This window comes from Xyrauchen texanus, chromosome 3 (genome assembly GCF_025860055.1).
Source record: "Xyrauchen texanus isolate HMW12.3.18 chromosome 3, RBS_HiC_50CHRs, whole genome shotgun sequence".
NCBI classification, from domain to species: domain Eukaryota; kingdom Metazoa; phylum Chordata; class Actinopteri; order Cypriniformes; family Catostomidae; genus Xyrauchen; species Xyrauchen texanus.
Genome location: NC_068278.1, coordinates 5,860,034 through 5,886,975, shown reverse-complemented (window position 1 = coordinate 5,886,975; position 26,942 = coordinate 5,860,034). Strand labels below are relative to the sequence as shown.

Sequence of the window (26,942 nt, the reverse complement as noted above, 5' to 3'; positions counted from 1 at the left end):
GTAAAAATGCAGAAAGTTTTCTGTGAGGGTTAGGTTTAGGGGTAGGTTTAGGGGATAGAATATAAAGTTTGTACAGTATAAAAACCATGGAAAGTCCCCATAAAACATGGAAACACAACAAGTGTGTGTGAGTGTGTGTGTGTGTGTGTGTGTGTGTGTGTGTGTGTGTGTGTGTGTGTGTGTGTGTGTGTGTGTGTGTGTGTATACAGTCTGATACTTACTGACGTGCGTCATCTCTATGCGCCGAATACTTGCTCTTGTGGTTGTCGATGTAGGAGTAATTAGTGAATTTGTCGACTGATACATTTCTCATTCGGGTTTTGAAATAATGTTATGTTGTTGTTTTTTCTAAGGCTATATTTTGTCTTTCGAAATAGCTGATTTTATTTTACACCAGTTTGGAGAACGGAGAGTCATCTGTTTTCTCATTTCTACTCGACACGTGGTTACACAGAGTAGCATGGTTAAATCCAGCACTGAGACAGAATCAAAAACATCAAGGTTTGTTTACATTTTTGTGATTATGTAGTTTGTAATACAATACCAGGCTTTGCCCTGACTGGACACGGTGGGCTGCTAGCGATTAAAACCTGTTTGATCAACAAACGTATGTATTTTCTGTCGTTAATTATGGCAGGATATTTCATGACCATCAAATTATCGTGAGCTCTATCTTTAATAATTAGTAAGTACGAATAACAATAACTGGACTACTTTGTTTTTTGCTTGTTTTAAAAAAAAAATCCCTGAGTTTAAGTGTAAAGCTCAGCCTAACGCCAGTCTAAAACGTCAATGGACGTTTTACAATAGAATCAATTTTTGTGATCCATCAAGGTTTGACAACCACGATGTGACGTTTGTTTGTCTCTACGAAAAAGAGCAACGTTCACGCTTTGCATTCTTTGTTTTACTCCAGCAGTCAAGGTATAAAGAGAACTTCAGAAATGGCTGCTGCTAGCGCTGCTGAAGAGGAACTTACCATGGACAATGAACATGTTATCAGTGCCAGTGAAGATGAGGTTTGACAAACTCACAATCATCAGCTGCACATTGATTTTAACCTGCTGCACATCTGTTATGTTTCTGTGTCACACACAGTTTGTGATTAAACCTGTATGTCTACCCTGCTTAAATACACCATTTGGCATCTAAAAGCCCACTTTACACTGCAAAGTTGGCACAGAAGCTGCATCTGAAGTTGCATATTTATACCCAGAAAAGATTGTATTTTCACAGATGATTTAATGTTGCTCAGAGGTTGCATAAATGCATATACATTCCAATTTCAATTGCATAAATAATAAGATGAATGTTCTAAATATACAATTATGAATATAGAAATATTTAAAATATGAAATAATAACTGATGAAATATTTGCTCTATCATGACAACAATAACATTTAATGTTGCTTTCACACTTGCACTTTTCGTGTGCACCCGGGTTCCAATGATGTCAAATGACGAAAGATCATTTGAAAGCTATTTTCTGAACTTGGGAGTAATCTGGACACACATAATAAAGCCCTGTATACACATACAGCATCTTTAATGCTTGATGTCGCTAGTCTTTGTACTGTGAAGTCACTAGTGGGCGTTCCTATTGTTGTCACTCTAACGTTATTGGTGGACTGCAAGTCTAGACATTTTAGAGGTCTGCATGGGCCTTAAAATGAAACCCACCCATACCAGAGAATGTGTGCCCTGACCCTACCCGGCCCAAATATTACTGTCAGATTTTAAGTCTGAACCCGAAATCTCTTACTCTCTTAATAATTTCTTCTCCTAGCAAATTCTGTTGCAATAGGCTGTATGTTATGTAACTGTAGTGTATTGTAAACATACACAGTTTTAACAAGGCATGGCAGCCCCTCAGGACACTAGAGCAGAAGGGAAAGCAACATTGCCTTACTGTTTATCAAGTGCCGAAACTTTGCATGGTGCAGAACAATCTGGAATCATGTAAGTCACCTCATTGCAGCCTGACCTTGTTCAGAACATTGAATCTTTGTGACACCTGCGCTAAAGATAATCTAGAACTAGCACAATGAATGAAACAGAACACAGGTGTCTCGACATGCCATTTTGAATCTCTGAAGTTCTTTTGAACTTGTGTCTAAAAATTTGCTGGTACTGTGCAGACACTGAAGAAATGGCGAGACGCAGTACAACAAAGTCTAGCACTTTGGTTCTCAACCTTTTTTTGATGATCACACCCTACAAGCCCCCAATCATGTGACATAATTTGCAAGCTGAGAGTTTGTTGTACCAAAAAAAATACAAAACAAATATTTGCAACCAAATTGGCCCAGTTGCTATGGAGGGTAGAGTCACATTGGGTAACCTCCTTGTGGTCGTGATTATTGGTTATCGCTCTCAATGGGGCACAGAGTAGCATGAACCTCCACATGCGAGTTCTCCATGGTGTCATGCACAATGAGCCACGTGATAAGACACGCAAATTGACTGTCTCAGAAGCGGAGGCATTTGAGACTTGTCCTCCGCCACCCTGATTGAGGTGAGTAACCGCACCACCACGAGGACCTACTAAGTAGTGGGAATGGGGTTTTCCATATTGGTAGAAAAGGGGATACAAATTTACCCAGTTACCCAGTTTTTCTGTCCGGGGATGGAACACAAGGATAGTCGCATTTCAGACCATACTTGGAACGGAAATTTTGTGCATGTGCAGTGAGGGGATTTAAGCGTTTTCATTCATTCATTTCAGTGTGGAAGTGAAACTTCTGGAAAACTCTTGAAAATGGCAGTGTGGACTGAGTGTTTCGAAAATGAAAATGCAGTTTTCAAATGAATCCAGATTAATGTAGACATAACTAAGATATTCTTAGGCTTTACTGGCAGTATATTTAATCTGTGATCAGGTTTTCTAAAGCTATGGCCATTTGTGCAGCCAACCAATAATGTTAGAGCAATAGCAGTAGGAATGCCCACAAGCGACACAAAATCGCTGCCAATGAATATGGGGCTCTGTTGCTGCATTTAATTTACAGAGAACCTGCAAAACTGCCTTTTTATATGAAAAACAGACTATGGTAGGTCAAAGGCAGAGTGGGCTTAATTTAGTTTAGCATTTATGCAGGATTGTGTCTTTACACAAAATTTTGTTCAGGTACAGAGCAGTCTTAACTCAGCTGTGTAAAGATGCCTTTGTTAAGGCTCGGGTATACTTTGTTGTTCCGCATTTTGGATTGGATCACGCCGGCCGAATGCGTTGCCTTTCTGAGTATACTTTTCTGACCTCGAACGAATTGGAACGCATTTGAGGCATGTGCACTACAACTGCTTTGTGACACTCTTTTAGTTCAGTCATTGGCCAGCGCATGCGCAGACAACGTGCACAGACGAGGACCGCTTGGGCGAATCAAGGAAATCTAGGCGGCGTGCGGTCAAGTCACTCGGCTGTGCTAATGACACAATTTACATCATGCATACTGTGTGCGGAGGGATCCGCAACGCGAACACCTGAAATATACTTTGGCCTTCAGAGAAAGCAAAGCCCTTGTTGTTTGTAAAAAGAAATAGAATTTTTTGTATCCAGTTTATGCATGGTTTTCCCCTATTTGTATAAAAATGATCTCCATTAGGACTCGTTAGATTGTAAAGAATTATGCACAATAATTATAAAAATTAAAAATTGACTTTATTTCTGTTTGGGATCCCAGTAACCTTAGGCATGACATGGTACAATTTTCTGACCGTTGTACACACTGTAACCGGACACTGATTTGGTTTATTTTCTATTAGTTTTTGTTTTTCTACAATTTTTTTTATTTTATTTTATAAACTTTCTGAAAAGTGCATGCCTACTGTGTGATATAATAGACTTTTAAAGTTTCAGCTAAGTTGTGATGAAGTCAGAGGACACATAAACAAAAAATAATAGGTTCATTTCAAAATGACTTCTTTTATTTCTTCTATATTTATTAATATGAGGGTCAGTGGTTCTTACTGCCTAATGCTTCTGTTCTTCTCTTATGTTGCATAATTGTCTGTATTTGTTTTACACAGGAGGGCAGCGATGATGAGAGGAAACACAACAAGCTGCTGGAAGCCATCAGTTCTCTGGGTGGAAGGAGAAGGTTTGAGGCGTTTAAGATCTGTCTTGCACCTTTTTCTATAATACAATTTTAAATATTTAAAGATTTTTGGGGGCCTAGGTAGCTCAGCGAGTATTGACACTGACTACCACACCTGGAATCATGAGTTCGAATCCAGGGTGTGCTGAGTGACTCCAGCCATGTCTCCTAAGCAACCAAATTGGCCCAGTTGCTATGGAGGGTAGAGTCACATTGGGTAACCTCCTTGTGGTCCTGATTATTGGATCTTGCTCTCAGTGGGGCACAGAGTAGCATGAACCTCCACATGCAAGGTCCTTTACAAATTTACCCAGTTTCCAAATCACTCTCAAAATAAATCTCTCAGTAGAGTCATTACTTCAAAAAGAAAATAGTCTATAGAAAATATAGCAAATAAACACTGCTATACAATTTGATTGTTTTTGTTTTTCCAAGGAAAAAACAGAACGAGCGCTCTGAAGCCAGTCTGCAAGTCTCAGAGTTCTTTGTCAATGCGGAGGGTACATGCAGAATGCATCACATCCTTTATTCTCATTATGTCCTTGATCTAGATGGAAGATATCAATATTTAGTTTATCTTTATTCTGTTTAAAGGTGCTGGAGATAAGGTCAACCTTTCTGACCTGCTGGGAACCCTGGAGAAGACTTCAGGAGCCACCAACAAGACTAAGAAACAGCTAAGGAACCTGCAGAGCAGAAACGACACGTTGGAGCTCCCGCTCAACAAACAGCAGACTGAAAAGGTTAGGGGGTCATAATATGCTAAACTTTCCAAATTTTGACTTATTTTTGCTATGAATTTTGATTAGGGCTGTGTCAATACAGTCAAATATCGATATGTGTGTGCGTAAATACTTCCCATATGCTAAAAAAAATGTCTGTGATTTTCCACTGGCTGGTAATTTTTTAGATTTCACTCACCAGTGTTTGTGTTTTGTATTGGTGAAGAAGTTCAGCACTGAGATCTTTTCACTGTGTGCTGAGAGTAAAAGTTTTGACTCTTTCTGTGTTATGTGAGTCCAAAGACTGGATCCATTTGTTTTTTAATAAAGTCTCTTTTAATGTCCTTTCTGTTCTCTACAGTCAGTTATTTATCAAAAACTAAGTGTGTGCCAGCAACTTTTTTTTATTTTAAATGATAGGTTAGTAAAAGTACAAACAATTCAAGCAGTAAAATCTCGATTTCTGCCCTGTGCCCCTAACAATTTTCTGTTCAAATATACTTGTGATCAGGAAGGAGCTGGCTTCAAGCAGAGCAGAGAAAAGTATGTTGCTGAGCATTTCAGAAGTGTGATAATGACTTTGTAGAGGCAATGTCTATGTGGTTACTATAAATTTTACAAGCGCATTTTAATTCTATAGCTGAAACCGGTTACTAATCCAACCCATAATTGAGATTAATAAATTATGCAACAGGAATAACATGCAGGCAAAATTTGTTGTGTGCGCGCGTGTTTTATGTTTATTTTTTATTTGCTGAAGTCTTCTCTGTTTTGTGTCGACAGATTCAGAGAGGTATAGCATATGAGAAGACCACTAAAGAAGTGTCTCGCTGGCAGAACATGATAGTACAGAACCAGAAGGCCGAGCAGCTGGTCTTTCCTCTAAACCAGGAGCCTTCAGGGCCGAAAAGGGTGGAGCAGATTGTGACTGGATGGAAGGTGTGAATAATGCTTTTTCTGTGTGTTATTATATGTTTGATGACAGGTGTGTTTTAGAGCTGTGACGATACCAATTTATCATGCTACTGTTGACACTGTCAGGGTTTCGGTTTGGTGTTGTAAATGCTGCTGCGATGCTACAGGGTTTTTCCTGTGTCAAATGTTTTTTTTGTTTTGTTTTTGTTTCCTACTTCATAATTGATATCATTATCTTTCATTAGACTCTTAATGATTTAAAGGAATGTTCTGGGTTCAATACAAGTTAAGCTAAATCAACAGCAATTGTGTGGGGGGCTTGGGTAGTTAAGCAAGTATTGAAGCTGACTACCACCCATGGAGTCGCAAGTTTGAATCCAGGGCGTGCTGACTCCAGCCAGGTCTCCTAAGTAACCAAATTGGCCGCGTTGCTAGGGAGAGTAGAGTCACATGGGGTAAACTACTCGTGTTCACTATAATGTGGTTCTCTGTGTGGCGCATGGTGAGTTGTGCATGGATGCCGCAGAGAATAGTTTGAAGCCTCCACGCAAGCTTTGTCTCCGCGGTAACGCGCTCAACTAGCCACGTGATAAGATGTGCGGATTGACGGTCTTAGACGTGGAGGCAACTGAGTGTCTTCCTCCGCCACCACGTTGACTTCGAGTGCATTGGGAATTGGGCATTCCAAATTGGGGAGAAAGAAAAATAAAAAAATTGGAAGCGCATGACGCCGAATGCCTTATCTTGGCATGCTGTCATTTTTCATAATGCAGCACATTTGCAAGAAAGGCAGAAATAGCAAAAATGCTTTGCGTAATGTACCAGCTGCATGGTGAAGAGAGATGCGTAAACACCCGTTACATCTCTTGATCTGAAATGAACAGGCTCAGGGCAAAAAAAAAATATCCCCTGCAATCTGACATGGTTCCAAATGAATATATATCCATCACGTTCTTTATTTTAATTTTTGCTGAACATTATTTGTTTCTAAAGAACATTAACCACTTTTGGTGTATGAATTATTTCTCTGACTAATGTTCATTGTTTTATTAAATTGGCTTGGAGTTGCTAAGTTTCAGGCTTAATTTCAGGCCCTGAGTTTGTTCTCTTTTGGCCCAATGCCCTCAATCAAGTTTAGTTTTTGGCCCTTCGTAGGAAAAATTGGCCACCATTAACTTCCATTGGAAGTGCCTCACTGGAACCCAGATTTTTGCTCTTCTTAAAAAAAAAAAAAAAAAAAAAAGGAGGAACGAGTCAGAATACATTTTTGTGGTAATCAACATTATGCCACAAATGCTTTGGATTGAGCTTAACTTGTATTGAACCCAGAACATTCCTTTTAAGTCATTTTATGAACATTTTAAGGCAAACAAGGCCATATTATTTCCTAATATCAAACAGATCTTATACACTGATGAGCTAAAACATTATGACCAATGTTAATAAGCTGTTGGTTCTTCACGTCTAATAAGCTGTTGGTTCTTCACGTGCCACCAAAACAGCACCAACCTGCCGAAGCATGGCCTCTGCAAGACCCCTGAAGGTTTCCTTTGGTATCTGGCACCAAGACATTAACAGCAGATCCTTAAAGTCCTGTAAGTTGTGAGGTGGATCCACGTGGATTGGACTTGTTGGTCCAGCACATCCCTTAGATGCTCAATCAGATTGACATCTGGGGAATTTGAAGGTCAGGGCAACCCCTTAAACTCTTCATAATGTTCCTCAAACCATTCCTGAACAATGTGTGGCAGGGTGCATTATCCTGCTGAAAGAGGCCACTGCCATCAGGGTATACCATTGCCATGAAGGGGTGTACCAGGGCTGCAAATATGTTTAGATTAAATATGCAAGTGTCAAATTGACGTCCACATGAATGGTTTCCCAGCAGAACATTGCCCAGAGCATCACGCTCCCTCCACCAGCTTGTCGTCTTTCCACAGTGCATCCTGGTGCCATCACTTCCCCAGGTAAATGGCGCACAACTACATGGCCGTCCTCGTGATGTAAAAGAAAACAGGACTCATTGGACCAGGCGACCTTCTGCCACTGCTCCAAGGTCCAGTTCTGACTCTTGTGTGCCCATTGTAGGTGCTTTCGGTGGTGGAAAGGGATCATCATGCACACTCTGACTGATCTGCGGCTACGCTGCCCCATATTCAGTAGGGTGCGAAGCACTGTGTGTTGTGACATTCCTCCCGTAACCATTATTACAATTTCTGTGACTTGTGCCACATTAGACCTTCTGTCGGTTCGGACCAGACAGGATAGCCTTCGTTGCCCTCACTCGTCAGTGAGCCTTGGGCGCTATACACTCTGACGCTGGTTTGTGATTGTCTCTCCTCGGACCACTGTCAGTGGGTACTCACCACTGCTGAACAGGAGCACACCACAAGCCTTGCCATTTCAGAGATGCTCTGACCCAGTCATCTGGCCATAACAATTTGGCCCTTGTCAAAGTCACTCAGGTCTTTATTCCTGCCCATTTCTCCTGCATTCAACACATTAACTACGAGAACTGATTGTTCACTTACCATCTAATCTACCCAGACCTTGACATGTGGCCTTGTTAGATGATGATCAGTGTTATTTGCTTCACCTGTGAGTGGTCGTAATGTTTTGGCTCATCAGTGTATATAATACAGGAGGAAAACTGTGTCTATAATTAGTCCATAAGTCTTCGAAGTCTAGACTCTAAAGCCCTTTTTGTACTTGCCCTTTTAAGACCATGGATGGCTCATCATTTCTGTGGTTAGGTCATTGTAGCTAATCTTTCTAAAAAAGATGAATTATAGTATTTGTTATTTGCAAATAGTAGACTTTAGACATTTAGGCACAAGCCGATTTGATTAGGTGTTATGACCCTGTCTAGATGAAACTTAACAAACTCCAGACACAAAATAATCAGTTTTTTTTTTTTACAACATGACAAGTGGAAGAACAAATTCAGGTGGGAGCAAATGGCAAAACAGCAAACAAACATTAACCTAACTAAACTAAAAAGTACAAAAAAAGTGCCAAATTGTCTTAAATACAATAAATAACCCCCTACAACTTCCCAAGTAGATTAGCTATTTACAATATTTAAAAAATGTACAAAAGAAATTATGATTGATAAGAATCACACACAAATCAACAGTAACAACAATACTTACAAGCACACAGCAAGCAAATAGACAAACCAAGCACACAGCAAACACTATCACAACAGATTTCGACACTAGCAAGGGTAACACAGAGAATCAAGAAGATGAGGTTAGGGTTTCAAGTGCAGCAGACACTTAAGGGCGGTCACACTACACTTCGCACTGCATTCACTCCCGTTAAAATGAGTCCAAATGCAGGAGACCGGAAACGCAAGCTCATGTGAAGACATTTTGTAAATTTGCATGACGAGAGGATGCGTGACCAATAGAAAGTCACACACTGACCTCCTCTCAATTCAAATGATACATAGTTCAAATCTGTGTTTTTATTGTTGCTAGAAAGTAATTTTTATTTTTAATAAACTTGTTGTGTTTTCTGAAAAAATTGTACATGCTCAAAGCCTGGTGTCCACCCGTTATACTCCTGGTCTCTTGGGCCACACCTATCATGAGTGGAAATCAATCATGTCCAATCCTGTGAAAGAGGAGAGAGAGAGAGAGAGAGAAAAAAAAAAAAACTATGAAAGGAAAAAAAATTTTCAACAACAACTGGACGATATAATGCCATAGGACGTAACACTTAAGCAAATGAGCTTTGCGCTATCCTATCTCTAATTCGCACAGAAGGAAGCCCTTTTGTTGTGCTCACCCTCCAGAGATAAGATAAAGCAGAGTGGATCACCTGTGTGAGTGGTTTCATGAAGGGACTTGTTACAAGAAAACCAGACTTGAATTGCACCACTCACATGTGCATTTCAGGTGAGATGCATATTTAGCATATTTAAAACGGTGAACGTGAGATGAATTGAGTGACTACAAAGCAAAATAAAATTCCTTTTGAAAATGGACACTTCACAGTTTGTTAGACACTGAAACCATGTTTCACCTGGTTTAACCATTTCCTCCCAAGTATATTTGTGAATCTGATCTTGAGTTGCAAATGTTGCTTCAAAGTTATTTTGCTTCTTTCCGGGTTAACCTGGTGTACCTAAAGCATATATTCATTTTCATAATAACTCTATGTATATTCTCTCTGACAGGTTCAGACACCTCTTGAACAAGAGATTTTCAAACTCTTGCACAACAACAAACAGCCAGTCCATGATCCTGTCCTGACTCCTGTAGAGGAGGCATCGCTTAAGGCCATGAGTTTGGAGGAGGTATGACTTTTTTATAAAGATTCAAAAGGGTGCAGCAGTCGGGTTTCGGAAGTAAAAATCCTGTTCATTTCTAGAGAAATGTTTTAATTTTTTTTAATCCCCTCAATTTGGAATGCCCAATTCCCACTACTTAGTTGGTCCTCGTGGTGGCGCGGTTACTTGCCTCAATTCGGGTGGCGGAGGACACGTCTCAGTTGCCTTCGCTTCTGAGACAGTCAATCCACGCATCTTATCACTTGACTCGTTGTGCATGACACCACGGAGACTACAAGCATGTGGAGGCTCATGCTACTCTCTGCCATCCACACACAACTTACCACGCACCTCATTGAGAGCGAGAACCTCTTACCACAACCACAAGGAGGTTACCCCATGTGACTCTAACCTCCCTAGCAACTTGGTGAATTTGGTTGCTTAGGAGACCTAGCTGGAGTCACTCAGCTCACCCTGGATTCGAATTCACGACTCCAGGGGTTGTAGTCAGCGTCAAAACTTGCTTAGCTACCAAGCACCAGAGAACTTGTTTTTCTCCCCAATTTGGAATGCCCAATTCCCAATGCACTCTAGGTCCTCGTGGTGGCGTAGTTGCCTCCATGCCTGAGACAGTCAACCAGCACATCTTATCATGTGGCTTGTTGAGCTCGTTACCGCGGAGACATAGCGCATGTGGAGACTTCACGTTATTCTCCACGGCTTCCACGCACAACTCGCCACGTGCTCCACTGAGAACAAAAACCACATTATAGCAACCACGAGGAGGTTACCCCAATGTGACTCTACCCATTCTAGCAACTAGGTCAATTGGTTGCTTAGGAAGCCTGACTGGAGTAACTCAGCATGCCCTGGATTCGAACTTGTGACTCCAGGTGTGGTATTCTGCGTCTTTACTCACTGCGCTACCCAGGCCCCAGAGAAATAGATTTTTAACAAAAACATATAAACCTTTTAGAACAGGCACCATAAGCTTTAGATTAAGTGATATTTTATCCTATAGAAGCTCAGTAGTGACTGTTTACTCCCATGAAGCATTGCCAATGATGTAATTGGACTTCCTACTTCTGGTTAATGTTGGAAAATTTTGCAATAAAATGTTTTCCAATATTTTTTATTATATGGAACAAAGGCTAATGTATTCTTCAGTTTATGTAACAGTTTGTTTTAAATGGCAGGCTAAGATTCGTCGTGCAGAGCTCCAGAAAGCAAGAGCACTCCAGTCGTACTACGAGGCAAAATCCAAAAGAGAGAGGAAAATCAAGAGCAAAATGTGAGTTCTATGAATGAACATATTTAAACAACTTTTGTAGTATCCTTCTTTTGCTTAAAGTACGAAATATGTCTGTCTTAGGTACCACAAAGTTCAGAAGAAAGCTAAACGTAAGGAATTTCTGAAGCAGTTTGATGAAATGGTAAAAACAGACCCCACAGGAGCTCTTGAAGAGCTAAAAAAGATGGAGCGCTCCAGGATGGAGGTGTGTGTTGATGAGAAGATCAGCCTGTAAAGAGACAGAATGACAGAATCACTCAGACTAAATCTTTTTGTACCTCTTTATTCAATGCAGGAGAGGATGTCTCTGAAACACCAGAACAGTGGCAAGTGGGCCAAATCAAAAGCCATCATGGCCAAATATGATGATTCGGTAAGAATGAAAAAAAAATTAAATCTTGTCTCAAAGTGTGGAAATGTTTCACATTCCTCTTGTTTGTAGCTTTTGTATTTTGTATAAAGCACTCCGTATCCTCTCTAGGTACCTCGTGTCAATATAACAAGTGACCCAGCAACGGTTTTTAATTATTATTTTTTTGGATCATTTTGATAGAATCCTGCTTAAAACAACTCGAACACACATTGCTCTTATAGGCTCTCATTGTTAAAAGGCAAACGCTTGTTGGGGCAACAGTTGCTCAACCAGGATTGGTCAGAAATTGTGTAAGGCGGGGCTTAGCTAAGGGTCAATTTTCATAACCGATTAGTCGATGTGTTGTCTGAGCTAGGAAACTAGGAAAGGAACCCATGTGTATTTACACTGCAAACAAAAACAATAATTTTCTTATTAGATATTTTTTACTTGGACGTACAAAATGGCATTCGAAATTAATTCTTGTTTTTAGAGAAGTCTGACAAAATGAAGTGAACATTGTTTAAAAAAAAAACTAAGAAAACTGCTAATGGGATATGAAGGGTTATGAACTTAATTCAATAGGTTTTTCCTTTGAATTAAGTTATAGATTTTTTTCTTGTTTTAAGCATAACCTTACTAAATTTAATTCAATTTATTTTAAAATGAGACTTAAACATCTTGTGCCATTTTGCCCATCAATGTTTTTAATAATGTTTTGTAATTTTACTGGGAAAGTCCAAATACTAATTAAGAAATGTATTTATTTACTTTTAATTTTTTGCAGTGGCTGCATTATGTCAATATGACCCAATGAGATGTAGGATATATGGACGTTAAGCACAGCCCTTTTACAGGGTAATTCATTGATATTCAACAAATAATTAGGCTAAATAACTGTCATGGATTATCAAAAAAAGAACTATTACTGTAAGAAACTTAAGAAACAAGAAAAGCTTCAAAACAGAGCTGCACAAAACCTTCCCGGATGCAGAATGGCGCACTTCTATGTTATCAGACCTCTTGGAGTTACAGGGCGTTCCACAATTTTAATTCAAATTGCACAGCTAAATATTACTGGAGCACAACATGTAGTTCATGGCATCCAACTGTTTGATGAACCTTTTTAATGCAACTATTTATTAAGAATCTGCAGAATGACTCCTGAAAAATAACCTCACAAATAAACATGTAGATTGTGAATAACAGTAACATTACCCACAGATTATTGTAAAGAATAAGAGAGATGTAACTTCTCGGGGAGAAAACCTGTCTCCCTATACCTATCTACCATAATATTAGCATATTAAACTAAATGTAAAATGAGACCAATATGTTGCGACGAGTCCACTGTATGTTTGTAAGGTGAGCTATATTTTGTTGTGAAAATTTGCAAGCAGAGAGCTTAAGGTGTTAACTGTATAACCACGGAGGTCATTCATGCTAATGAAAGTTGAGGTTGTGATATTTGTCTGTTTCTCTCATGTTCATCAGGCACGTAAAGCAATGCAGGAGCAGCTGCAGATGAATAAAGATCTGACCCAGAAGATGGTGGTGCTTTCTGATGATGATGATGGAAATGATGATGAAGAATCTGAGAAAGTTCCTGATTTTGTAAACGATCCTGAGCTGATCATTGACACGGTCAATCCATGGATGAGAGGCAAGCTTACACATGAAGAACCTGAGGTCAGCACGGCCACAACAACAGAGCATGCTCAAACTGCTGAAGAAGAGAAGGAAGAGGAAGAGGATGAGGATGAGGAACTTCTTGATGACTTTGAGATGAAGAGGAGGCTGAGGAAAGCAGATGAAGAGGACTTGATTCCTGCACCCACAGATGAAGAGGGTATGAGACCAAGGAATAATTAATCTAGAAATACTCTGTCATCATTTACTCACATATATGTAGTTCCAAACCCAAATAAATGTATTCTGTGGACACAAAAGGAGATGTTTGGCAGAATGTACAAGATGCTCTTTTGCATTCAATGAGATTAAATGGTGACCAGATACTGTCAAGCTCCAAAAAAAAGTCCAAATGCATGTATAAGGAACAAGCCCAAATTTAAGTCATTCAATAAAAATAAATATCTCTGCTCTAGCTCTCAAATCTCATTCGAACTTGAACATATTTAAACCTGATTCCTCAAGACTTGTGGCACTATGTTTGATGTCAGTAACTTCCAATTTCTGGTTCTCGTGCAAGATTTGAATACGCATTAGCAGGAATGGCATTTCAGAGCTATGGCGGAGGGGAAGATTTTCAGTGATTAATGACTTTGTTCGGTTCCACACAAAGCAGTCATTTTTCTTGAAGACTTTGAGTATAGTACATAAGTGATTTTATATAGACTGCTTTTATGATCATTTTAAGGTGGTTTTTTGGAGCTTAACAGCACTTGAGAGATGAGTTACTAAGAAATTAAATAATCTGGAGGGCACTGATGCCTTTTCTGAAGGGCTTCTCTTTTCATAGAAGAAACTAGTCCATAATTACAACAATTTAAGTTTCACTAACCCTACAATGCAGCGTTTTAGAATTGCTTTCAAACGTAACAGTAACAGTTCTATACTTATTTCGAGTCCGACATAAAAACAACCTGCTGTTCAGTGAATGAGCGAGCGAGTGAGTCATCTGTGCTGATTCAGTCCCGTTCAGACCAATGACTCCTGTGTTTCATTCACTCAGTAGCTCAACGAGTAAATACGCTAACTACCACCCCTGGAGTTCGAATACCAGGGTGTGCTGAGTGACTCCAGCCAGGTCTTCTAAGCAACTAAATTGGCCCAGTTGCTAGGTAGTGTAGAGTCACATGGGGTGACCTCCTCGTGGCCACTATAATGTGGTTCGCTCTTGATGGAGGGCGTGGTGAGTTGTGCGTGGGTGGTGTGAACCCTCCACACATGCTATGTCTCCTCAGTAATGCGCTCAACAAGCCACGTGATAAGATGCGCAGGTTGACTTTCTCAGACGCGGAGGCAACTCATCAGTGAGTCACTACGCCACCACGAGGACTTAGAGCACATTGGGCATTCCAAATTGGGGAGAAAATAAAGATAAAGAACTACACCAACCAAGCTCATTGATTGCACTTTATATTTGTGTGCCTTCAGTGATTACAATGCAACAGAAAGTTGTCCAAATTTGTGTTCGTTGGCGGTACAGAAAATGTGACATCCCGTATGGTGTTGATTCATTTTCTAAAGCTGCTCAGATATGCGGTAGTTTGAAAAAGCAATTTCACCAGCTATGTAAAAACTGAATGGATTGAATGTCTAGGGATGGGCCTTTTCAAGTAATTTTGTAATTAAGTACTCTTACCAACAAAACAAAATAGTAATCAATTACTGGTAAATTAAAATGCAACTCAAAAACAATTATAATGCGTACGTGAAATTAATATTTTGTTTTATTCACAAATTTTACCCAGAACTGTTTCAAAATAAGCAAATTTTCTTTTGGAAATAAATAAACAATATGCATTAATAAAAATAAATATATAAAAAAACACATTTGCACTCACCTGTAGCTTCAGAGGAAAATTGGGAGTATTCAGCACTGCTCTCTGCAGTCAAATGTGCCAAGAATCATCCAGTTAAGATATTCGTAAATAGTTTTTATGGTGGACCAGCTGGTGTGGAACGAATACTTGATTACTTGGGCACAACCCTATGAATATCCATTAAAATACTGTACTAATATATTATAATGTGACATTTATAAGTCATGTTTATAGCATATATGGGTAAGTGGCACACACAAACACGTTTGCTGGAAAAGAGCGGAATGAAAGGATCTTCCATTTTTGGGAGGATAGTGTCAGCTTTGATGTTTTTCTTGTATCAATGTGTTAATATCATCTAAATTCTTGAATCTTATTTTTCTGATATTTTAGCCAAAAAAACAAGAGTGGTATTGATAGAAGAGGTGGTTGGAGAAGATGTGGTCGAGGTTTCCGACAGTGAGGAGAATGATGATGATGATGAAGAAGAGGAGGTTGTTTCTGAGTTTAACACTATTTTCAAGCTTATGCGAAGTGAGAAGACACGTGAAGCTCCAGCTCCGACACAAGAAAGGCAAGAAGATGAGGATGGGCTTTTAGATGAGGGACCGATTTTGATCAGGGATATGGAAGACCTGGATGTGTTGGGGGAAGTTTTGGACCCCAAACCCAGCACAGCTCCATCAGTCCCACAAGCAGCTGCTGTGGAGGCAACATCTGAACCAATTAAAAAGAAGAACAACAAGGAAATCAACCTTAGTGAAGTTCTGACTAAAGAGGCTAAAGTCATCAAAGTGCCCTTTGCACCAACAGTGGTTGAAGAAGTGAGTGAAAAAATTATTATGGTTCTGTTCCAAACACCTATTGATCTGCCTTGCTGCCTATTGCCTTTTAAGTCAGTATCTTGACTGATATGAAAGCTCATAAGTTACTGATTCAGATCACTACATGCGTAGCAATACTGAGTTTTTAAATGCACACCACCTAAAATCAGCTCATAACAAAAATGCAACAACGCAAGAAAACAGCACTTTATGTGAGACTTGATATAATTGTTTTTTCCTCTGCTTTTGATGTCAAAATATAAACAAACATGCACACAACACTTGCGAACATTGGATAAGCTGGTAAGAACAGCAATTAAGGTAGGTGTTCACATGCTATGCAAAGTCAGGATAATGGTCAAAAATCTGTGTGTGCCGATCGGTATCTCGACATCAGAGATTACAAGAAGGGACAGAAGCAATTGAGACTGCCGAAATAGATAGAAGAACTTTGGTGAATTCTCCAAGAAGCTTGGAACATCCTATCTGCCAACAACCAAGAAAACTGTGTCCAGGTGTACCTAGCAGAATTGGTGCTGTTTTAAAGGCAAAGGTGGTCACACCAAAGTGTGATTTAGCTTTTTTTAAGTTTATTGGACTTTGTATGATGTTAATTGATAAATGAAAACTATTTTATGGCATTATTTCTGAAGACATCCTCACTAAGCAACATTTTTCACAAGTGCCTAAAACGTTTGCACAGTGCTGTAGATTGAGTGTGTAGTAAGACCCACTTGATTGAGTCATTCACAGGACATCATGCAAGTGGGTGGCCGCTGCAGCACTTGTTTGGTGTGCTTTGTTGACCGCGATTCTCTGAAGCATTTCTCTTCAGGATCAGGGATAGTCTAGATCTTTACCAAAAACTTTGCCATTAAACATTTTTTTTTTTAAATAACATGGAGTGATGGCTTCAACAGAAGCATACATCATCAATTCACAACTTCGGAGCTCAAGGTTTATAAAGTTATTGTTAAAAATGTATCCATCTTTGGACAAATTTTATTTAAAAAATCTGATTTGTGGCTCAGGTGGTAGAGCACGTTGTCCACTAATCGCAGGGTTGGCGGTTCGATTCCCGGCACACGTGACTCCACATGCCGAAGTGTCCTTGGGCAAGACACTGAACCCAAGTTGCTCCCAATGGCAGGCTAGTGCCTTGCATGGCAGCTCTGCCGTCATTGGTGTGTGTGAATGGGTGAATGAGACGCAGTGTAAAATCGCTTTGAATACCTCTAATGTTAAAGGCACTATATAAGTGCAGACCATTTACCTTAGATTACCAGTGAATGCTTTTATCAGAGTAAATACACACTGATGAATCGAATTTGTAAAAACTCCTACTAACATTATTTTTGCTGCATTTAAAATGCTTCCCCTTTTTGTTAGGAGCATGATGAACAGATCAACATCATCAAGGAGGCTTTCGCTGGAGATGATGTCATATCTGATTTCCTAAAAGAGAAAAGGAAACAGGAGGCAGCGGGACGGCCAAAAATTGTGGACCTGACACTGCCTGGCTGGGGAGAGTGGGGGGGTGTTGGCCTCAAACCATCACGCCAGAAACGCAAAAGGTAGTTTTGTTGATGTAGGAAGTTGGGCTGCATCAAAGGGCTCCTCCCTGGCCAATAGCTATTAGTTTACATCACAGCCTTGAACCATGATACAGTATACAAATACCAATTATTATGACTAGTCTGTGGCAAGTGGTATTAGCATTTTATTAGATATCAATTCGTATATAAATGTGTATACCTTAGGAATTAAAAAAGCTACCGTTTCATAGCTGTTTCTCTAAAATTCATGTGTCTCTCTGTAGATTTAGAAAGAAAATGGCCCCTCCGCCTCCAAGGCAAGACCAGAAACTGCCTGATGTCATCATATCAGAGAAGAGAAATACATCCGTTGCTGCCCATCAGGTAACAGATCTTATTGCTGCTGATCTTATTATCATCATAATATAATTTATTTGACAAATGATTAAATTGACAGCTTTTGTTGGAGTTGTGTTCTAGCAGTTATCTATGGGATCAAAATCCCGCCAAATGTATTGCAGTCACGGATCCAAAAATAATAAAGAGTGATTCATGCTTATTTTTTTGATCTGTGCTTATTATTTTTTTGATTCACTCTTATTATTTTTGGATCCGTGACCGCAATACATGTGCTGGGATTTGATCCCATAATTATCATCCATGTAAATAAAATCCTGTTAAATTTACAGTAAAACAGTTGGCAGCTGTGGTTGCCAGAAATTCACCGTAAAAACTTAATTGACCATGTTGTCATTTTATTTTATATAATTAAATCATTATATCAGATACATTAGTGAATGATATAATGTTAATATTCCAACCTACTAGAACTACAAAAATCTGCTTTGTACTTTTTAATAAATGTTAAACGCCACAGTAACACAGAGGGTAAAACAAAATGCCACATGAGGACCAAAATATCAAGAAGAGTGGTCTTTCCAGAAGCAATAGCAAAAAATATGTATTGACAATCACAAAACACCATCAAGGTAAAACACAACACTAAAATAGTGCAATAAACATGAACTAAACAACGTAAAATGTAACATTTGTAAGACTTCTGTGAAGGACCATTTATTGCTTTTCAACTTAATTTGAACAATAATTTACTGTAAATGTTTTTGTCTTGTTAATTCAAATTTTCACTGTTAATGATAAGGTAAATCATACTTGTATTTCGAAAGGGTTCAATTTTATTTACAATGTTTACCCCAAAATTATATGAATTGTATTGTTAAATTAAATATCATTTTAATATAATTATGGAGTTTATAATATCAACTCTTTCTTATTTCATAGGTTAGTCACCTACCGTTCCCCTTTCAAAACACTGCACAGTTTGAGTCCTGCATCCGTACTCCTATCGGACAGACGTGGAACACACCAAACACTGTGAAGAAGATGACAACACCCAAGATCGTCACTAAAATGGGGGCAATCATCGAGCCTGTGGTCAAAGAGGACTTCATAAAGGATAGGACAACCACAGTAGCGGATAAAGGAGCAACGATCATGTTGGGAGAAGCCAATAAAAGACCAAAAAAAGGCAGACAGCGGTCATCAGAAAAAAATCATGGAAGAGGATCAAAGAGGAGAAAAAGAAACGATCATTAAAGACTAATTTCAGAATATGCAACAAGAGTGACTGGAAACATGTACTTAAGCAAAGATTTGTATGAAAATTGTTTTAGGACATATAATAAAGCAAAACTGCTGATCTTCATCGAAATATTTTCCACGTCGATTTTGTTTTGTTTGGAGGGGGTGGTGTCATTTGTACATGTAATATTTACCATATCTAAAATTCTGTATTGTGTTTGAGAACATTCAGTGGTGGAAATTACAACTTATTTAAATGTATTTGGAATAATATATAGAATTTGAAGTTATCCTAAATGCACACACATAGTATTTTCAAAAGTTTTGCATAATTTGATAAAATTCCAGATTGATTAGAAATGTTGCACAATAAAATATTTGACTGAAGTGATATTTACCTTGATTTTTTTCATACAACATATTTAATCTTGGAATGCTCCCTGGCAGATATTTTCTATTGATGAAAGTGGCATAAAAGTACAGCTCCCATCTTCCTGAATGGAGAAACACTGAAATCTTCAAAACGGTTGGTCAAGATTACGATGAAAGAACATTTTAAATCGGCAGTAAAATCTGACAAGATCTGTATTGTGAATTGTGCTTCTTTAGCTCAGATCAGGCCGAAAAAACACAGTTTTTCATGAGTATGTGTGTTCCTGTTTTGACTGACAGGTGATGTCTGTATCTAAAAGTTGATTGGCTCTTTTTCTATGCTCCTATTCTACATCTGCCATATTGAGCATTCCAGTTTTTCTGATTCATTTTAATGCTTTAATGCAGTTCTCCATCTAGGGCTAAATTGTTTCTGGCTCTTTACGGTCACTTGTCTCCTTTGTAACAAAGCACACTAACTTGTGAAAAGATTTGTTATCATAATGGGAAATTATCCCACAGCTTTGGAACAGTTGTAAGTTGTGCAAAACAAAAAATGTAAAAGCATGGGTCTGGGAAAAGGGTAAAACTATAAAAATCTATCCGTAAAGGTTTTTTATATAAAGCAAAAATAAGTTGTTTTAATGACATGTAACAAAAAGTTTTTAAAGTTTGAAGTTATGTCTGAGGTCTTTAGGCCGGAGTCTCTGATGGACAGGTCTGGGTAAAGTCTTGAGTCTTTCATCATGAGTCTAAATTTAGTTTTAAGTCATCAAATGTTTCATCATTTAAACAAAAAAATATTCTACCTAAATAAAAACATATAAAGCATATTTACTGAAATGCATTACAAAGCCAAAAGTAAATTCTGTTAAATCTGGGATATTACCACTAAAAACGCAATAGTCTGGTTCAGGATGTAAAAATCCCATTCATTTTTTCCATAGACTAATTGATTTTCAACGAAAACATTTAAACCTTTTAATACAGACCTACCGTGAGCGCTGAGGTTGTTCAATGATATATGCTTATGTTGAAGCCATCAGTTCATATTATTTAAACTTCATTGTTTAAAAAATTGGAAAATAGCAGAATTCCTGGTGGAAAAACTACACTACCCATAGTCCTGCAGAGAAGGATCCACCCATCAGTGAATCATGGTCAACAAAGCCCTCCAAACAAGTCCAGCAGCCAGCGCCCACTTCCATGACACGAATCGAGACTACACTCCCTACACTCAAATTCTATATATATTTGTATATATCTGAATATTTTGCAGTAAACTTAACATATATTGTTTCCATACTCCAAATCAACAACCTAAAATTAATAGTTTTATATATTTCCTTTTTTTTAGTTTTTTATTACATTATTCTCAGTGCTTCATGGGGTTTGTGGTCTTGTGAAAGACAGTATAAGAACACAGTCTTGTACCTTTTGTCTTTTTCTGATTTTCAAATACTTTTTTGCTTCAAATCAAAGTTTGAAATGTTTTGATTCATCTCAGTGCAGGTCAGTTTGGTTCATGTCTTATGAAGGACTTTATGAAAAATCTATGGGGGAAAAATGAATGTATATATGCATAGAGTCAATATTTACAGTGTTGACCCTTGTTCTTCATAACCTCTGCAATTCGCTCTGGCAAATCCTGACTGATGGCGATCCATTCTTGACTTATTGGTGCTCTGATTTGATCACAATTTTGGGTTCTTCTGTTTGTCCACTCGCCTTTTGAGGATTGACCACAGGTTCTCTATGGGATTAAGAACCAGGGAGTTGCCTTGCCACAGATCCAAAATTTCAATGCAATGATCTCCGAGCCACTTCATTATCACTCTTGCCTTGTGACATGTTGTCCCATCATGCTGGAAAATGCACGGATCATCACCAAATTACTCCTGGATCAATGAGAGAAGTTGCTCTTGCAGGACGTTTTGATACCATTCTTTATTCATGGCAGTGTTTTTGGGCAGAATTATGAGAGAGCCCACTCCCTTGGATGAAAAGCAACCTCACACATGGATGGTCTCAGGATGCTTCACTTTTGGCATGACAGAGGACTCATGGTAGTGTTCACCTTTTCTTCTCCGGACTTGATTTTCAAGATGTCCCAAACAGTCGGAAGGGGGCTTCATCAGAGAAAATAATGATTCTGCAGAATTTCAGTCTGTCCTTGATGTTTTTCTTGGTGAGAAGTGGCTTCTTTGCTGCCCTTCCTGACACCAGGCCATTGTCCAAAAGTACAAAAGTCTTGCAGAAGCACTCACACCAACCTGCTGCCAATATTGAGCAAGTTCTCCACTGGTGGTGACACGATTCCGTAGCTCCACACTTTCCCAGGTGCTGCTGATATTATTTGTGAAATTATGTAAGCTGGTAATTTTGTGCCAGGGCCAAAAAACATTGAAATTTGGGTTTTTGTGATAATGATCACTCTGCACAATAATCTAGAAACAATATGAATCAACACCACAACAGCTGAAGCAGAAACCTTTGCAAAAAACAAAATGTATGTCACTGTCAATACTTTTGGCCACGGCTGTAATCTACTAACAAAGACAGTGGGGCGTCGTTTAATGTGAGGGAAAGCAAAGCCTTAATACCACAGTTACTATATTTTATCATCCTCACTTTTGTTTACAATTTATTTTTAAAATAAAGAGTAATAAATGCCTAGTTACCCTTCACAATTCAGCAGAAATAACCAAGTAATTGACAGAATGTCCTCTCGTGGACAAAAACTGATTCACATGAAAAAGATAACTTTTATCATGTGTTGTATCTGGTTAGGACACGGTGTAACTGTATCTGTCTCAGCCTTCCTTGATTTCCTAGTACTCCAGCTCATTCAAATAAGCCTGGGCATAGAAATGCATCTCCTCTTTGACTTCAAAATCTTCAGATATTTTTGTAAGTTCGGTTCTCTTGTTTGTGAGCTGCTGTGTTTTGTTCTCTTTTGTTAATATCTCTGAAGTAGTCTGGTTGTAGCAAACAAAGCGAGTTCTCGCATGAACACCCCCTCTCACAAGTGGGGGCTGTGTGAACTGCTGCTCGTGTGCACTGGTAAATGCGCACCAGAGAGCAATGGTCGATGGACATTCTCAATAAATAATACATTTTATTTCAGTTTATTTGTCACCAAAACATATTGCATGCCTTCAAAATAGCATGGCATGAGTTGCTTGGAATAATTTATTAGACTTGTATATTATAATTTTGTGTCCTTTTTGAAGCTTGATGTGGTCACCATTCACTGACATTTTATGACTTAAGTGAGCAGAACTTTTTTCAAAATGTATCCTTAATTTTACCAACAAAAAAAAAAGGCAAATGGTTTTACAACAACATGAGGGTGAGTACATAATGACTGAATTGTATTTTTGGGTGAACTATCCATAATCAATGGGTCAAATGCAGTATATTGTAATCAATGTACTCGACCAATAAGACTTCATATGTGCCTCCTGACAGACACTATTTATTTGGCTTGTTTAGACTGAAACAAAAAAATCAAATTGAACATATGCAAAACAGCTCCATATACTTAATATACAGAGAACTATTTAGTCAGTTCCCTGTTGGAGGGACAGGAGTTCCACAGCTGCTAGATAGATCCATTATTCTGTAATAAAGATTGTCTGGCATGACCAAATTTCACAATTTCCAAGTTAGCAGAGTCTATCAATGATACCAAAGATCAGATGGCTAGAACTTTCCTACTACTAAATTTCAACAAAACAGAGCTACTAATTATTGGCCCAAAAAATCTCTAAAAATAAGCTGCACAAGCTGCTTGAGTCTCAATGTCTTCTACAGCGAAGAACTGAGGTGTTATATTTGATAGCAATATTTGTAGAACAGCCAGTTGTCTTCCTACTCAGAAATATTGCTAAGTTACAACATATGCTCTTTGTTTCTGATGCCAAAAAACTAATATATACATTCAAGACTCTGATTAAATGCTAGATTATTTCAATGCATTACTAGGAGGATATCCTGCAGGTTCAATAGATGAACTTAAACTGGTTCAAAATGCAGTTTTGCATTTTAAGCTTGAGTGCTGACAAGAACCAAGAAATATGATCATATCAGCCCAATTTTATGGTCGCTACACTGGCAACCAGTTACATTTCTTATTCATTTAAAATTCTGTTAGTTACATACAATACTCTGAATGGTCTAGCTATACAGTAATCTACAGTACACATTTCATCACGTTCAATACAATCACAAAATTCTAGCCTGTTAAAAATACCTAGAATATCAAAATCCACAAAATGAGGTAGATCCTTTTCCTACTTAGCACCTAAACATGGTTCGGGACTCAGACACACACTCTCAATTTAAGTCTAGACTAAAGACTCATCTTTTCAGCCAGGCATACACCTAATTTATCCATCAACTCAATTTATACTGCATTAGACAAGTCTGCCGGAAACAGAAACACTTCTCATATTCTATAATTCTGATTTAAAGTGACTGGCATCTGCACTCATATTATTATATTTGTTTCCCTGTCTCAACCTCAGAATACATATCCTGCGGTTACCAGATCCAGCTCCGGTCCTGCCTGATGTCTGACTGCTATGTGTTGCTGAGTGAGGACGACTAACTGCAGCCTGTGCCAGCCAGATATCACTTCTGTCTACCACGATGGACTTCACAGAGGATTAACTGGTGCAGCTCCAACTGTAAGACATGATATACTTCACTGACCACTGCCTGAAACTTGGACTTCAGATGGGCTGCACTGGAAATTAACTGCCACTTGCTTCCAGTCAAACTGTGATGCACCTCACTGACTTTTTCTACATCACCTTGGTCAAAGGATGGATCACATTCGTAAAATGGAATACATAGTCAATAAATTATTTACCAACTAAAGTCTTCATCAGCAAAATAACAAAGGACTAACACATCTGTGGGTCATTTCACTTCATTTTAATATACATTGTTATATTTTATTTTGATATATCTGTGCAATAGGATTCTATTAATTAGCATTAGAGTGCATTCAATCCTAAAAATCTGACCAAAAGTTCAGTTTCAGGTTGCAGATGATGTTTGGACCACTTAACATGTTTGGCAGACATGGACAATTGTAATCAGTACATAGATTCAGAATTTTTTATTCAACATTTTATTTTAACATGGTTGGTATTGATTAGATGATGCTTGACATTACATTGAATCAGAATTAACTATGCAAATGTCTAATGTAGTGTCTGTAACATCTCAAAAACATGAATAATCAACACTCCTGGAAATATAATAAACAATCTGATAAAAAATAAATCTGACTTTCTGTAGCTTAGTTTCATTTAAATGTGGACATATGTGCACATTGTAAATCTTTAGGAAAACTATTTGCTCTTGAAGTTTTTTGCTTGTTTATTAGTAGCTAATTGTTACAAATCAAAAAGGGAAATGGAAAATGCACACAGTAGTCACGCATGGGTCACAAGAGGTTAAATATGGACCCCTAACGTTTACTTTAGTTTATTTATTTTATAGCATTAAATTTACGCTATTTTGCCAGAGGGGAACTGGCCCCCACAGTGAGCCTGGTTTCCCCCAAGATTATTTTCCTCCATTAAACAACATGTTATGGAGTTTTGTGCTCCTTTAGACCCACAGATAGGGTCTAAATGCAAATATTATATACTTATTTATTTTAAGGCACACTTTACAATCACTTTTTTTTATCAAACCACACAATTATGACTCTAAGACATTACAGATTTTACAGCTAATTTTTGTGTTTTGAAATGCTTTGAAATGATGTGTGCTGTTAAAAGCACTATACAAATAAAATTGATTTGATTAGACCTTGTAAGGTAAAACATCAAAGAAGGAATTAATTTCTGTGTAACAATCCCCATTTACTTATGTAAACAGTAGACTTCTTGCATTCCAAGGCATACAGAGGGGGCTGATAGTGATCCATCAGCCCATTGGTTACAGTGTTTTTATATCGGGGGTCTGAAAATGGTCACAACTCCGCTGTCCCAGTTCTACAGGGATGCTTGAGGGTGCTGCTAATCGGGTCGATTTATCAAGTTTTTTTTTTGAGATCTTTCATTTATCTGGCTATCATGCATCCACAAGCTTTTAATATTCTCAGGGTTGCCAGATAATATATGCAACACCCCAATCAGAGATTTATACTTGCACAAATTAGAAATATTTCGCCTTGTGTCATACTTAATTTATGCAATCTGCAACCGTACATGAGTGCATGTGCTTTCTCCACAAAAAAACAAACAAACAACAACTTAGCGCTCAATAGTGGAGGGGACACACGAGTAAAACCAAGTGAGAGAGGAATACATTTATTCTTTGTGTTATTTGTAAAATGCTGAAGTCCCTCACACCTGTATGTGAATGTTACTCTGACAGTTATCATTTATCACTGTCATTTAGCTTGTTTTATTCAGTTGTGTACTGAATGGGGTGCTAAACATTGACAAGACCCACATCATGACCCATGAGCATGTAAACGGGTTGATAATGTTCTGAGAATAAAACAAGTAAACAGGTCCACTTTGCGGCCAACATTAAAATAAGCTAATCATTTCTATCCCGAATATTTTATTTTCCTTTTAAACCAGATTATATAGAGTGTTAAATTGAATACTAAATTACCATTGCATTGAAGTATGGTAAAATAATAAATTAATAATTCAGCTTTATTCAGTTTTACTAACACATGATAGAAAGAATAGCAGCAAAACTTCAAGCAACCACAGAATGGTCCCATCAGTATACACTTCAGAAAATTGTGCATCATTCATTGAGTGTATGTCTGGGCTTAACTTTTTATCTACTTAATGGCTGATGTGGCCACAGTATCAAAATAATTGCCTAAGTTTTGCACCCAATTGCACCCTGCACAATAGAATATGTATGACTAATACTGTAAATTGGCAAGCAGATTTTCTTGAATACCAGGAAACACACAAAAATCCTTGCATTTTGTGAATGCTGCATCAAGTCTTATAAACGGGTATGATTTTGCAAATCAGTATGTCCTAATCTGCAGGCGCAGAATTTTGCTGTCGGATAAGGCGCCATTCCTTGACGCGCCTATCGCTCCAAGCGGCCTGTTCGGATCAGCGGTAAAAGAATTCGCTGAACGCTTCACTGAGACCCGGAAGGATTCGCAAGCTATGCGTCACTTCCTGCCCAAGCGCTCCAGCTCGTCTCACCAGAGACCGCCTCAGCAGCAGCAGCGAGCCAGGGCGGCCCCTCCCGTCTCCCAAAAGCCGAAGAGCAGACCTGAAACGGACGCCGACGCCGCTCGCGTCCGCTGGTCGAAGAAAGCCGCCTGAGCAACGAGGTCCTCGCCCAAGATCGTGCTGAACCCGGAGCCTCGTAAGTCTTCCTAGCAATAGGAAGAAAAGAGAGAGTACGTGTCTCGCAAAGGCCGGACCACTCTCTCTAAAACATGTAAAA

The 26,942-nt window shown here is 38.6% G+C and overlaps 1 protein-coding gene across 2 annotated transcripts; it reads left to right on the top strand.

The window, feature by feature from the left end:
* Nucleotides 1-240: 240 nt before the first annotated feature.
* Nucleotides 241-19,497, top strand: si:dkey-251i10.3 (uncharacterized protein LOC553498 homolog). Of its 2 annotated transcripts, none has more exons than XM_052102656.1 (15): nt 241-501; nt 920-1,019; nt 4,028-4,098; nt 4,531-4,595; nt 4,690-4,838; nt 5,601-5,756; nt 9,916-10,035; nt 11,205-11,299; nt 11,381-11,504; nt 11,595-11,672; nt 13,146-13,500; nt 15,551-15,981; nt 17,371-17,555; nt 17,801-17,900; nt 18,816-19,497. In XM_052102656.1, the coding sequence occupies exons 1-15, from the start codon at nt 461-463 to the stop codon at nt 19,128-19,130; spliced, it is 2,385 nt and encodes a 794-aa protein (XP_051958616.1). In that variant the 5' UTR covers nt 241-460; the 3' UTR covers nt 19,131-19,497. The 2 variants fall into 2 exon arrangements, with proteins under 2 accessions (XP_051958616.1, XP_051958610.1); XM_052102650.1 differs by having other exon boundaries at nt 917-1,019.
* The last annotated feature ends 7,445 nt before the right edge of the window (nt 19,498-26,942 follow it).